This window comes from Melospiza georgiana, chromosome 14, assembly GCF_028018845.1.
Source record: "Melospiza georgiana isolate bMelGeo1 chromosome 14, bMelGeo1.pri, whole genome shotgun sequence".
Lineage (NCBI taxonomy): Eukaryota > Metazoa > Chordata > Aves > Passeriformes > Passerellidae > Melospiza > Melospiza georgiana.
This window is the reverse complement of record NC_080443.1, coordinates 14,841,719-14,856,974: the sequence shown is the minus strand read 5'-3', so window position 1 is coordinate 14,856,974 and position 15,256 is coordinate 14,841,719. Positions and strand designations below refer to the sequence as shown.

Here is a 15,256-nt window from a genome sequence, read left to right as displayed (position 1 = left end):
TCTATTTAAATACACATATATGTATATATGTATACACACACACACACATATCTATTTATATAGATAATAGTATTTAAATACACATATATATATATGTATACACACACACACACATATATATATATAAATATAAATAAATAAATAAATAAATATATATATATATATAAAAAAAAATACATAGAGTGTGTAGCCATATGGATCCAGCTGGGAACGAAGGATCCTTTGTGAGCGGCAGGGCCCCGCCGGGTTCCGTGCGCTGTGTCCTGGCAGCGGAGCCGCCGCCGCTCCCGGTGGTTTTTGCTCTGTTCGTTCTTCCGCCGCCATGGCGCGCGCGCTCCGTTTACCCATCGCCATGGCAACGGCCACGCCCGCAGGACCCCCTCGCGCGCCGCCATAGCTGCCCACGCAGCGCCTGACTCGCGGGCGCCGCGCGGCGCCCGAAACCGGCCCGTGAGCGGAGGCGGCCGGCGGGCGCCTGCAAGCGCTGGGCGGCCCTTGGGCTCCGCGCTGCCGCCGAGCACGCTGGGAATGCGAGTCCCGCACCCTACGGCAGTGAAGGGAGCTGAGGAGAGCGGGGACACGGTTCCCAGCGTGCAGCGCGCCGAAGGGGCGGACGGGGCTTTGCACGCTCCGCCTCTCGGCAGTTGTAGTCTCAGCGAGAGACGGGGACGGACGGACCGGAGTGACGAGGACTGCGCTTCCCGTCGGGCGGCGCGGCCCCATTGTGGGCACGCTCGCAGCCCATTGGCTGCCGGCCGCGGCCGGGCCTCGCTCCCCGCCCGCTGACACAAAGCGGGTCCAAGATGGCGGAGGCGGGCGCGGGGAGCCCGCACGGCGGGGACGCGGCGCCGCCGGGGCCGCCCGAGGAGCAGGAGCTGAGCCGGCGCCTCCGCCGCCTCTACCCCGCCGTCAACCAGGACGAGACGCCGCTGCCGCGCTCCTGGAGCCCCAAGGACAAGTACAACTACATCGGCCTCTCGCAAGGCAACCTGCGCGTCCACTACAAAGGTGCCGGGCTGGGGCGGCGGCGCCGGGTTCGGTCTCGGCCCGGAGCGGGACGGCCCCGGCGGGACCCTCGGCCCGGCCGCTCCGCGGGGCCCGCCGGGCGCGGGCTGAGCCGGCAGCGGCTCCGGCGGCCCCGGGGCACCGGGAGCGGCGCGGGGACGGGCGGCGCCGAGCTCCGGGCTCCGGGAGCCTGCTCAGCCCGGGGCCCCGGCTGGGCTGCTCGGGCCGGGCTGCCGGGGCTCGGGAGCGGAGGCGCTGGGGAGCCGGGGGCTCTCCCCGGCGGGTGTGTGGCCTTATATAACGCTGTGCGGTGCCGCGGGACCGGGCCCGGTGCGGGCAGAGCTGTTTACTCTGTCATCCTGCTCGGAGCCAGCCCAGCGCTCGGATGGCCCCGACACGCTCCGGGCCTGGTCTTTGGCTTCTCGGGTTTGCACCACAGAGCTGCTCGCTGATTTGTAGTGCGATGTTTTCCTTGCTCGCTGTTGGAGCTGTTCTCCCTACCCACCCAGCGGAGAAGTGATTATTCCTTTTCCAGCCTGGCTAGTAAACACTGATGTCATTCCCTTCTTGTGTAATCATTTTTGTCTTCTCTCTGTGTACATGGGTCTTCAAATTCTGTCTGTGGGGAGGGGGAGAGGTGGTACTGAGAGGGTTTCTCAAAAACTTCCTAGTGAAAACAAAGGGAAAGCTGAAATGCTTGTGCTGTAGGAATTGTTCTTGGTGGCAGTGCAGAGTTGTGTATGCTGGTTCTCTGGAACGTGTGCTTTAAATGGCTGGCTCCGTGTAGAAACAGATCCCTGCTGGCTTCAGACAGCGAGGCTTTAGATCAGGACACGTGAGAGGCCAGATCCCCTCAGTACTCACATTTCTGTTCTTTCTTAGGTCACGGTAAAAATCACAAAGATGCTGCCTCGGTCAGGGCCACTCACCCCATCCCTGCAGCTTGTGGCATTTATTACTTTGAAGTGAAGATCGTCAGTAAAGGTAGAGATGGGTAAGTGCTCCTTGCAGCCCCGTGCCTGGGGATGTGTGCTGGCAGCTCTGCTGGACTCTGGCCTCCTTTCCCAAAGGGTTCCAGCTCCCTGTTCCAGGCAGGCACAGCACGGGCAGGTTTTGTCTCCTGCTGAATGGATCTAAACGAGATGGAAAGCCCTGGAAGCAGAGGCACTGGCACAGCTGTGTCCTGAGCTCTTGGAGATGGGCACTTCTAAAAACACATTCAGTAATTTGGGAGTCTCTGGTGTGATATGAATTAAAGTAGGTTTTCTTCTTGCTGGCAAGGTCTGATCACTGGTTTCTGGAATTGTGATGCCTCAGAAATGAAGTGAAGCAGAAGGGAGGAGCCTTGAGCTTTATTTTGGACTGCTGCAGTGGTGTTGATGTGGTGAAGAGTACTGGAGCACTGGGGAGAGCAGTAAAGGGGCATTTCTGACAAGGTCTGGAGTTCTCTTGCTAATGTGGATTTAATTTTTACTCATTATGAAGGTGTCAGTCTGCTCTGTGTGGATGGCCCTGGCATTGTTTGTTGTTAAAGGATGAATATGGCAGAAACGTTATCTGGAAGGGAAAGCCACACAGGAGGAGGGACTGGGTGTAATTAATTAATCCAGTCCTTCTGGATGGTGTGACATTTGAACTCTGACCAGTTTAGGGGTTGTGGGGAAGGCAGCAGATGTTCCTACTAAAATCCAAACAAAAGTGACAACTTGTTACAGTTGAATTTTTTTGTTGTCATTGTTGAAGTGAGAAGTGGCCTACTTGTAAAGGGACTTGGAAGGATCTCAGTTTGTGCTGCATTTAGGCCCTTGATAATTACTAGGTTATCTGCCAAGGTGGATGCTGGGCTGAATTCCTCATAAATGAAGGGAAAAGACCATCCTTATTCCTTCATTTCACTGACCTGCCTATTAACTGCTTGTCTGTTTTGAAACACTGCCCTTGATTAGTTTATGTAACTGCTAAAACTGAAATAATTTGCAGTGAGCTTCAAGACAATTTTCCAAAGAAATCACATTACAAAAGGTCACTGAACAGCACTTAATCTTTACTGCAGTCTAGATCAATCTTAAAGGGAGATAATGGAATTTTCTGCTTGTCTCCCAAGATCAGAGTTTTCTGTATTAACAATTTATTGTTTTTATTGTATTCTGTAATTACAGTGATTTTCCAGGAATAATTAATTCCAAAGAGAGACTCATATGTGTTAACACAACAACCTGAACGGGAGCTGCTGGTAGCTCTGATCTGAGGTTGGGCAGTGGAGAGGCTTTGGGAGCCTCTCTGATGTCTCAGCCATTCCTGTGCCTTGTTTTTCTTTTGCTGGTGGAGACAGATCCAGCTTTTATCTCGCACAGGGTGGTGCTGGGGATTTGTGGTTGTGAATTTCCACTGTAGCTGCTGCCTGGCTGTCACTTGAGAAGGTGTTTTTGTGTATCTCACCTTTAATAGTTTGAATTGTTCCTGCTGGAGGCTCAGTGTGTTGTACTGGTGAACCATAGCAGGGATCTCTTCTGGGGAGGCTCCCCAGTGTTGATCCCATCATGGTGACTTCAGTTCAAAGGATTGAAGGTGCAGACATCTAAAGAAGGGATTGAGGGAATGAAGTTCTCAAGCAGTGGAAGTGGCAAAGCCTGTCCCTAGGAACAGCACTTGAGCAAGGGGAGAGGAATGGGAATCCTTCTGAGCTCATTTCAGAATGGGTGTTTCAGCCTCTGCCCCAGAGCTGGTTATTTGACTCCTGTGTGAGGTGAGGATGTGCAGTTATTGCCTGTGTTCTCCTTCTGGAGTTTGTGATGGCATTTCAAATTTGGGTTTAAAATCTGAGTGATTTGGTTTCGAAACAAGGCTTTGGTGAAGGGAATTTCAGGGAGGGCTGAGGAGTCTGATTTTGCTCAAAGCTGTTGTCTCTGTGCTCAGCATTGTTAGTTTAGGGCACTGCACTCTGGTTGGATACTGACACTTGCTAATAAACAGCAGAAATGAAGGTTTCAGATCAGAAATGGGATGGAAGCTCCCAGTGGCTCTTTATGGAGAATAAGAACCCCAGAACTCACCCAACAGCCTGCCAAGGGATGTTGCCTGTGTGTGACATGCTCTGATAAGAGGCTTCTTGAGCTGGCATCAGGCAGTGCCATTTTGGATTGATGATGTCACTGTGGGAGAGAAACCTGAGCTATGGAGATGACTCAGGTGTCAGGACCACCTTTTTAACTTGTCCCCTGCTTTTCATTGGACTGAGGAGATTTAAAACCAGTGTGCTCTGGTTCTCTCCTCTTTCCTCTCACCTCATCATATCCTAGCAGTCAGAGCACACATCCCTGCCTCCCCCTGTTTGCCAGGCTGAGAACTCCTGTGCTCACCCCAGAGCCAGCACAGGGAAGAGAGAGGGAGGGACTGCAGCAGCACAGACACAAGTTGCTTTCTCCTGCCACAGCTGGTGGAAAAATTTCCTCTTTTGCACTGCCTTGTCTCCCCTGTGCCTTAATGCACCTGCCCCAGAAAGGTGCTTTTGTTAAAGAAGCAAACAAAGTGATTCATGAAAACTCTGCCTTTGCCATAATTGGACTTTTCTGCCTCAGCATTGGTAAAATCCTTTACTGGTGGATATTTCAAAGCAAGTACAACATCCAAAAAGTCCATTTGGTGCATGCAAGAAACTTTTAAGACTGATCAGGTTTTCTTAGCTTTGGATTTTCCACTGCTCATGAGATAAAACCACTGTCCTTTGAGAAGGACAAATGTAATTCAATTTTACTTTTAGTTGAATGGTAGCTGTTTTTTATCCTGGTGGATTTAGTCTTAATTGATAAGAGGTCATGTTTATTTACTGGGTTTGTTTTTTGTGCAGTTTTGTTTTGGTTTTTCTTCTGGGAGACTGGAGGCTGCCAGGATACCATTGAAAAATTGTCTTGACAAGGTTTTCTAGGTAACATGGAACAAATCAGATCTGTCAGTCTGTTGATCTGTTGCTGCTTCTTGAGTGGGGAGATGGTTCTTATCCTCAGAGAGCAGAGGAGAACTGAGTTTGCAGTCTCTGGTCCCAGCCCTCCTGTCACCTCCTTGTCTGTGCTGAGCACACAGGGAGTGGTTCCACAGCACTCTGGGATGATACATGGCAGGGCTGTGGGATTCTGCCCTTGCATTTGCTGTGTGTTTCTACCCCTTCCCTCATGCAGACACACTGCTGCCCTGTCCTATGGAGAGCTGCTTCAGGGAGATAACTGGTGGAAGGCTGGCCAGAAAATAATGGATGATGATTTCATCTATTGATGTCACTGTCAGAAATTACTCCTTTTTTTTCTCTCTTTAAATTAAGGTGTACTTTTCAGGGTTCCCTGTATTAATTGAAGGCAAGTCAATAAAGGCATGGCCTGAGCTGGCAGACAAAAGGGTAGGATTGCAGCAACCCTCAGTCCCATTCAAAGTGTTGTTGAAGAGTTTTGTTTTAAGACTTGCTGGTAGTTAATTCCTGAGCCATTGTGTGCTTGTCTCCTGAGTGATGTCAGCTGGAACAAAAGGACAAGAGGCAATGGGTCACAAGTTGTGGCAAGGGAAATGCCAGCTGGACATAAGGAAGAATTTTCCTCTGTGGAGATGGTTGTGGACCCAAACAGGATGCCTGGAGAGGCACTGGCATCTCCCTCATCACATTTGCCTGGGGGAGCCCTCAGTCTGCTGCTGCCTGAGAGATGTCTCAGAGTTCCTTATGCTTTGGGCAGAAGGGTGAAGAAAGAATGTCCCAGGGTCCCTTCCTGTCCAAACCTCTCCATGAATCTGTGGATGGCTTGCTTCCAGCATTCCTCAGATGAGCAGATTGGCAGAAATGCCTGTGACTCCTCTGTTCCTGAGCTACCACAAATAACTCAGCCTTTTATCCCTGTGCTGTTCATAGCAGCTCAACCTTAGCAGTATTTGAAGCCCTGAACTCTTGTCCTCTCTCCCTCCAGTACGTGGTTCTGCTTGCTGGTGATTTGTCAGCACATCTCACAGCCTCTGTTCCCCCACTCCATGATCTCTGCTTGGTAAACAGGAACAGGGACAGACTCACCAGGGCAGGGCAGCCAGCCCACAGCTTGGAGGCTGTTGTGACTCAAAAGGACAAGTCATCCTTGTTGTCCTCTTTGTGCTGGCTGTGGGTGACACTGTGTGTTCCTGACCACCACTTTGGTGTCTTGGCTGGCTGTACCTCCCCCAGCCACGTGCTGGGGTTGTGATGGAGTGTGACTGGGGAGGACGTTCCAGAGGCCAGCCCTGATGATGCATGGGTTCTGAATTCTGGCACAAGTCACCTGTCCTGCTGCCTCCTCTCCATTTCTGAGCTGCTCCTGGAACAGACAGCCCAGCAGCCTGTGGATTGCCTTTGCTGTCTTTTCTGGGACTGGTCTGGTCTTGGACAGCTGCTTGCTCATGGGTGCTTTGGTGTGCTGCCATCCTGACCTCTCTGGTGGGGACAGAGTGACTCTGTGCAGGCACAGCAAGTGTGCTCTGTGGGCAGAGGAGGTGCCAGGGCAACCCAGTGGTTTCATGAGGACTTTGAGCCATCCCAGAAACATCTCAGGATGGCTTTTCTTTTTGCCATGGTGTGTTTTTGTGTGCCAGCACTAATGACTGTGTCCTGATCTCCATTGTGCTCACAGTCTTTTTGCTGGATCAGTACCTGAAACAGTGATTTCTGCATTAGGTGGACACCCAGAAAGGCAGGAGAGGGAAGAGATAACCCACAGGGAATGCTGGTAACCTTCTTCCAGCCCCATTCCACAGTTACTGTGAGCTGTGCAGCCTGTTGTCCAGAGATGTTCAGCACCAGCTTAGGTTGAGGAGAGTTTTCTGGGAGAGGGAGAAAAGAGTTCTTTGAGGAGAGTGACTGAAGAGCTAATCAGCTTAGTCCATACCATAGTTTATGTTAAGTCTTCCTTTAGCTTTCATACACAAGTGCCATAAGCCAGGCTTAAAAATAGCTTAGTTTCTCTCTGACTGAAAAAGAAAAATAAAGGTCAGATGTGTTGGTTGGTTGCAGTCTGTACATTAGTAACAAATCATCTGCCCCTTTTCCTTGCTTATGTTTCTCCTTGCCAACTTTCCATTTCTCCTCAGCATATGGTGAGTGTGATGGCTCTGTGAAAAGCCTTTTGCTCATGTTCTGTAATGGTTTCCAGATGCTGCCAGAGGCCTGGCCATGGAGAGCTCTGACAGCCCTGGCTGCTTGTGCTCAGGCACCTTGGAGTGCCTGTCTTGGATGTGCCTGTAGGGAGGGGTAAGGGACATTCTATGGGAACTGAGGATTTCTTGTGTGATCCCTGATTTGTTACTGGGAAGCCTGTAAATAATTGATTTCCTCCCCCCTTTTTATTTTTTTTTTCCATCCTGGTTTCCAAGAATCCAAAACCAGCACAGAGAGGGGGTTGTTCTGATTGCAGGTAGGTTTTGTTTGAATTTCTGCTGTTCTGCAGACACTCGTTTAAACAACCCAACACACAAATAAAGTCCCCAAGTAGATTCCATAAACAGTTCCTGCCTTGCTCCCAATTGCAGATTGCCCAAGCAAGTCCTTCTTGCTCAGCCACCAGCTGTGCCTTGGTGCTCTCAGGTGTAGAGACTCATTTTCTGCAGAGGTTTTGTCAGTTGATGACACATCACACAAGCTGTTATTTCTTTGTCGTTGTTCTGCTACACTCTCCTGAAAGGGAGTAATATTGAGAGCAGCTTTTCAGTGTAAAGGAGTCATGAACTTGGAATATCTTGGAATATGATTTGCACTTGATAGCTTTTTTAATTCCTTTCTTTTTTATCAATGAAATAGAAATTTAAACTGAGTGTTTTATAGCAGTGTCATGGGCCATCCATTGTAATAGCTGAGTATCAATTTATCATTAAAATTATTTGTGAAATAAGGCAATGAAATGGCAGCAGTGATGGTGATACATGACTTGTCCACTTGTGATGTGTGGATTTAGGTATGTCTGAGATCTGAGATTTTCTAGATTTCTGACTGTGATAATTTTTTTTTGTTGTTGTTGGAGTTTTTTGTTCAGCTTCTTATGGAATTTTGCACAGTAAAGAAGAAAAATTTTGGGAAGGGGTTATTTTTGTTTGGTTATTTTTTCATCCCCCTCCCTCTGCTAGTTCTGAGTATCTGTTAAAGAATAGGTAAGAATGTGACAAAAGCAAGCTAGCAAAATCAACATCTTTAGAATACATGTAAAACATTATTATGCTCAGTTCTTCAGAATATGTTTGCAGTTAAATCAAATCACAGGATAATGGGAACTAATTATTTACATATTCTAAGCTTGCAGATCTAAGGAATTCTGTTTAATAATAACTTTTGTAAGCTGGATAACTTTTATGTAGGAAAACCTTTTTCTTTCACTTGAGAAGCCTTGAAATGATGAACTGCTGAAGAATTTATCATCCAGTGTGAAGCTTTGACTCTCTTTCTTCAGCTCTCCACCGAAGCTGAATTGTGTTAGTTGTGGCCAGATTCATTTTTTATCCTGCTCTTCTAGCAATGGGATTTACATTGTACCTGTGATATAAGACTGGATCTGTTTCCACACTGCAATCTGCCTGCTTGTTTACAAGTTCTTTGTTTTGATGCCCTGGTGCACACGCAGCCTTTGTCCCTTGTTGTGGAGATGTCAGAGTGTGAAGATCTGTGAGTTCAGTGTGTGGTGCTCTCCCAGCACTCACCCAGCGCTGACTCTGCTGCTGTTTAAAGAGAAAGTGTTCTTATTTCACCAGTGCAGCTCTTACAACTTCAGGTGTTGCTTTTTCTCTGAGATGTTTTGCACAGAATTAACCCTCCCTCCAGATCTTATGTAAATATTGCAGCTACTTCCTTCTGTAATTTCATTAATTATTATTAGGAGGAAAGAAGTCCTCCTTTCATAGGAATTGTTACCATCCAAGCCTAAAGCAGAGGAAATTAGCCTATAAGGATGTGACAATACCCCCTAAGAGACAGTTAGCTGGTGATGGAGTGTTTTCTTCTGATTTGGGTATTGCATTTATATTGTCCCCCTGTTTGTCAGAGGAAAAACAGGGGCTCAGGGTTCATTTATAATCTCAGTCTGTTATTATGGGCTGAAATGCAAGATTAGTCACCAGAATGAAAGAGTCATTTAAATACTTGCCCTCTTTTGGATGCTTTTCTGTTAGACATTTGTGGTAATTCTTAGCATTGTTTTTTACTGTTTTCCAGGCTTTATTCATGGCAGAAAAAATGTTCTATTACTTAGAGTGGCAATCAAACAATCTGAAGTCCTTTTTCAGTTGTGGAAACCTGTTTAACTTCCCTAATACATTTTCAGTGACTGTGAGCAGTGCCTTTGGAAGTGAGGTTTGTTAATCAGCTGGACAACCTGAACAAAAATCCTTCTTATTCAGTTGGGTGTAACCAGAAGAAATAATCAGAGAATGAGTATCAGTAATGCTTTGTGCTGTTCCCAGACTGTAGGCACCATTTGCCACTGAGATGGTTTGTGTGTGAACTTTGTTGGATATCAGCTGACTTGGAGAACGAGTCAGCTGCCAAGAGTGAGAAAAACAATAAATTGCTGGGACACCTCTGCTTCAGCTGCATTTGCATTTGACCACAGGGTTTGGGCTTCTGTTGGATGTGGTGATGCTTGGGGTAGCAGATGGAGAAACTGGTTATTCTTGACAGATTTTAGTGATTTTACCTTGCTGCTTGTATTTGGCCTTTTCTTTCTTAAATGGTGCTCAGATCAAGTCTTCATCTCTGTATTTTCCATCTTCCAGAGCTCCTACAAACATTGTTAATCTACATCATCAGTCTTCCTTTCCTGAAGGTAGCACAGGCAAGGGACACTGGCCCTTCTTCCAGCTGGCAGATACCACTTGAACGTGATCCTAAAATTAGAAGGGAGCTGGGAATATGATACCTTGGTCTGTCAAAAATAGCTTTTCATTCTTCCTCTTGTCATTTTATCACTAATTACTCATAACCACCCTGAGAAGATTTGTTATGTTACCAGATTGCTGCCTCTCAGTTTTGTCCTGCTCACTCACCTTCCCTTCCACAGCCTTCAGCTTTTAAGGATTCTCTGCCTTTCCAAGGGCTGATGTACACTGGATTCCTCCTTGCCTCAAGATACTTATAGTTGTTTTTAATGAGCTCTTCAAAATTTTATTTTCTTCCCTTTATCCCCTTTTCAGCCTTGCATAGTTTGTCAGTAAAGATTCTTCCTGGGGAATTGGGATTCTTCCTGGAGCCCATCAGAGCTATTTCTGAAGCACCATCACAGAACAGCACAATATGCACAAATAAAACCAGAACCTTTTCCACTCTAGAGATTATATTCCCTTATAAAGTAGTTCCAAAATATTTGTTGTTAGACTGAGGAATTGGAGACTGTTGGAATCCAGTGTTTTACATGCCATAGGTAATTTTTCTAAGCAGATGTAACTTGTTTTTTCACTGCCTTAAAACAATGTTCCCCTTCCCCCACCAGAACTGCCACAGTGTGGTTCCAAGTGGTGAGTTGATAAGGGTTATCATTTCTAACCACTCTTTAAACCTGGCATGAAGTCAGGACCCACCTCAGACAAGAATGATAGTTCAGAGCTTTGCAACAAGAGACTGTGCAAGTCTCTGAAATGCCACCACTGTGGTGTGTTATTCACCTCTAACTTGATCATTTGGTTTATTTTAGATTTAACTGTGCATGTTGAAAGAGTGAGGTGCATGATAGCTGGGAGGACAGGATTCATGCCACATAGGTGTGGTTATTAGAAAAATCTGCAGGATACAGGAAGCCTTTGAGTCACAAACCTGTGGAAGAGTGAGACATCCCCTGTTTAACTCATGGCTCAGCAGGATTGCTTGGCTTTGGCTGAGCCATGTAATAAAATGCCAATCCCAGGCATTTCCACCCTCTGTTGTGTTAATGTTGGTTCACAACTGCTTTGCTGGAAGTCATGGCCTTCAAAACAAATTATTCAACCTCTCTGCTATTAACTCTTTCATGTTTGGACTTTGGTGCCTGTTGGCATCCCTGGCAGTGTCATTCCAGCCTCCTGTGCTGTGCCAGTGTGGGGCTAGCTCAGGAAAGAAGAGTTCTGGGCTGGTGGCTGTTACCCAGCCAATGCTAAACCAGTGTATTTTTTACCCTTTGTTTCCCCAGCTTTCAGATGGGGCTGAATTTTGTCTTCCATCTGGGTGAACCTCACAGCCACTTGAAAAAATAGTGGCAGGGATTGTTTCACCATCCTGACCTGGTACCTTTCAACAAGTTGAACAATAAATACAGGGGAAACCTGTATTTATTATTTTACTGTCTTTCTTCTCCTGGCAGAGCCTTAACAAATCTGCCTTGCTAATTGTCAGCTAGTGTTAGAGATGAGCACTCAGCCCAAGTTCATTGGAGAAAGTCTTGCAGCTTTTTAAGGAAGAAATCCTTCCTTTTGTTTCAAGTATACTCCAAGTCCGTGGGCTAATTGCTTTTCCCCTCTTTCTCCCCTGCCTTTATTTTGCACACAGTGCAAAATTATTATTATTATTATTTATTTTGCAACAGCAGTGCTTCCCAGGTGCTTTCCATGGACATGATCTTTGCTCCTGGGATTCCTGAAAGTGAAGAATGTAGTTCAGGTCTGCAGGAGTTCTGTTGCTGTGTTCTCCTCTGTTGTACTCAATGAGTTCTTCAGTCCTTCTCTGGAAAAGCCAAATAGATGCAAATCCTGGAATTTCAGCATTGGCCACTTGCTGTCAAAGGGCAGGTCTGTTCTGAAGGTTTTCTGCTGGGTTCACAAGGATTTTTGTGGGTTTGCTCATACAAAGCAGCTTTAAACTGCACAAAAAACTTTTCTTACGTTGTCTTTTTGGCAGGTTCTCTGAGTATCATGTTTGCTGTGGAGAAACATCTTTTGACTCAAAGAATTGCTTCTTATATGGGTGGATTCTCCTTCTGGGACAAGCTAAACACAGCCATCAGTGTCTCCCCTACTTCTGTAATGCTTAGAGCAGCCTCATTAAGAGATTTCTTTGTTTCAGTTTAGGTCAGTGAGATGTTGTCACTCCTGTGAAATAACTTTTCTCATTGTTTTTCAGATGATTTCTGCCCAGTGACAATATATAATTCTTCCTGACTGAGTCACTGCATTTGAGATCTTTTATATCTTTAAGAGTTAAAATTTAATTCCAAAATGCAGTCATCATTTTGATTTTCCATTTATTTTCCAAGAGAAAGTCTTATTGACAGAAACAAAAACCAAATTACATATTTTTTTTTTAAATATACAGATTTAAAATGCAGCTTTGAAGATATCTAAGACAACCCAAGTTGTCTTAGGGGCCAGAAGTGGATGTCACTATGCTGGAGCAGCCACATGTTGGTGTTCACTGCTGAAGTCCTTGGCAGCTGGGAAGGGACCCAAAAAGCTTTGTGTCTTTGAGCTTAATCTTAGCACAGCCATGGTGCTGTGAGACCTGGAGGAAAAATCCCTGAGAATACTGTTGGGGGTGTGTGTGTGGAGCCAGAATCTTCTGCCATGAGAGCTTTTTACCAAGGTCCTTCATTCCTCTGCTGGGGCCAAGGAGAGGCAGGGAGGGGATGGAACAGGCAGAGCTGATGGTGGGGCTGATTCAGGCACAGTTTCTAAAGCAGCCAGTGCTGGGCAGGGCTGAGGTGGAGTAGGAGTCTGGAAAAATTTGGTGCTATGGTAACTGCCAGGGCTGCTGGTGAGTGGAAACAAGGCTGTTCTGACTGAATCACCAGCATGTGTCTGAGTTTATTTTTGCCAGTCTGCTCTATTTGGAATTGGTCTAATGATGCAGCATTTTTGAAGCTTCAGATTAGGTGTGGGGGACATGTCCAAGTATTCAGTGTTCACTGCTCAGAAGATGGTTTTAGGAGGTCACTTTTGCTCAGATTTGCAGATTGCCTATGATGGATAATGGATATAAGGGTATTATTGCCCCCAAAATTATTTTTTCCAGTTTGACACTGGGTGCTGACATTCCTGTGCATCCTTTTTTTTTAAAGAGGCTCTTTGGATCTCTCAAAAAGGAGCTCCAGTTAAGGGATACCCCACAGGGAGTCTGTCCACATCATTATGGTCTGAAACCAGGGGTGAGGACAGGCAGGCCGTAGAGGTTTATGTTGAATGATACTCAATATAATAATTGATTCATTATTAAAAAAAAAGGCAGTAGTTTGCTGTTGATGATGCCCACAAATACTGTTTAACCAGCATTTGTTGCATACACAAAAGTGATTTGGAACATTTGGAATCAGGGAAGTGAGAAGTTGTTTTGCACCAAGAAGTTCAGAAAGCATCTGGTGCTTTTGGGGGTGGTGGAGCTGAGGATTTAATTTTTTTCCCCCTCCCAATTTTCAAGAGAATAGAGTGGTTTTTTTTTTTTTTTTTTTTGCACTGAGGCTTTATTGATCTTAAAGCTCATTTCATCCATTACTTCTGGTACATAAATTGATTGTAGATGATAAAAGTAAAGTAACACTTTCTAAAACAAAACCCAGCAGTCAAGTCTGTGACAATTTGAAGATCTGGATATAAGCTGTGGGCTGTGGAGTTGAAACTCAGCATGGTGAGGGAGTCTGTTTTTATTTTAGGTTGTCTGCAAATTCTGTGTACAGTTACAGCCATTATGGTCTTATTTTTAAAGTTTGTCTTGAGCTTTAAATGGGAGCAGAAGTTGAAGAGCAAAAAACTGTGAACCAGGAAGGTTTGTGGTCATGTTCCTTTTTTTTTTTTAGCAACATATTTCCATGATGTTGTGTATCTAGATTAAAGTGTAATCTTAAATTTAGAATTTATGGAGTTGTAGTGCTTGCTTTTTATAAAAATACAAGCTTCCAGTTGCAATTTAAAGCTATGTTGTCTGAAAATGGAAAGATACAATTGTATAAGTTTTGTATTTGGCTATGTGCATCAGATTTAGCTGTACACAAAAGAGGGGGGGTGAATCTTCACAGAAAATAATGAAGTTAAGCAGGATAAGCTGAAGTGGGTGATGACCTATTTTATCTGAGTTTGACAATTAGGTTATTTCCTCTAATTTCCAATGTTTTCCTTATGGTGCAATAGAGAGCAGAGCCCCAGCAGGGATGGGGGACAAAGGGCAGTGCTGCAGCTGGGGCTGTGGTGAGGCTGTGCCAGGGCTGCGTGCAGAGGTGCCCTCCCCGCTCAGTCCTGGCTCTGCTCATGCCAGCAGCAGCACATGTAGAGGCAGAGGAGCAGACAAGCACCCTCAGCAGCAAGGAGGGATGGAGCTGGCCCCTGGCCCTGTGCCAGCATAGCTGTGCTGTGTGATACTGAAAGGAAGGAATCTGACACCACCTCATGACAAAGTGGCCACAGTTCCACAGTGCTTTACCTTCAGCTGAGCCAAACAGATCAGGACATAGGAAACATTCCCTGTGCCAAGTCCTGTTCCTTGAACAAAGTTTGTCACAGCCAACAGATTCAGGAGGTCTGGAGCTTGTGATGTGACCTGGTGAAGTTGGTGGGGATAATTCTGCCAGAGAATGGTTTTTGCTGAGTGTTTCAGACCTGCCAGTGTCAGGGTGAGCTCTCTGGTGTTATTGCTTCAGGCTTAGAGGGTGCTTTCACACTGAGTTGAAGCAATTGGGTACTTTGGATCACAGCTCCCCTCAGGCTTCAGCAGCTGGCAGAGGTGGCACTGAGGTTGTCACTGCTCTCATAGAGCTGAGGGCAGTTGTAGCTGTGGACTGGATCCTGGCTGCTTGCACACATAATTGGAAAAAAGCACATCGCAAACCCCACCATGTTGTAAGGAAATCTCCGTAGCAGCAGAAGACTCCAGACTCAGTAGAAATAGAGAAATTGAATAAGAACTCTCTTATCTGTCAGTGTGACAAGGAAGAGCTGGTGTAGTCCCTGCAGATATAGGAGAAAGTCTTCCATATTGTGCCTGGAAGGCTGTAAAGATATCCCCAAATTCAGTCTATTACAGATGCATGTATGTCAGATGACACTGGGAGGCTGAATTTTTAGATGCCATAAATGCCTGCTGTGGAGAGGCTCTTGTGAGTCAGGGAGCTCATGGGGATGTCACTTCTGACTCGTGCTCTGAGCAGTGCAGAAAATGTTTACAGCAAAGGTGTGTTCAGAAGTTGTTCTGCAGCACTGACCATAATCACTCATCTTTGGTATCCTTTGAGAACTGCCATAAAAGCCCTGCCACTTCAGTATTCATCCAAAACCCCACCACCCAACAGCAAAAAAGCCAGAAAACAAACCTTAGAAA

The 15,256-nt window shown here is 46.1% G+C and overlaps 1 protein-coding gene across 2 annotated transcripts in view; it reads left to right on the top strand.

The window, feature by feature from the left end:
- Nucleotides 1-803: 803 nt before the first annotated feature.
- RANBP10 (RAN binding protein 10) overlaps nucleotides 804-15,256 on the top strand; it is a 58,765-nt gene continuing 44,312 nt past the window's right edge. The window contains exons 1-2 of one of the 2 annotated variants that reach the window (XM_058034108.1): nucleotides 804-1,008; nucleotides 1,888-1,999. In XM_058034108.1, the coding sequence (XP_057890091.1) occupies nucleotides 804-1,008; nucleotides 1,888-1,999 (317 nt within the window). Of the gene's footprint in view, nucleotides 1,009-1,887; nucleotides 2,000-15,256 lie in introns of those variants that run through there. The other variant, XM_058034110.1, reaches the window with a different exon arrangement.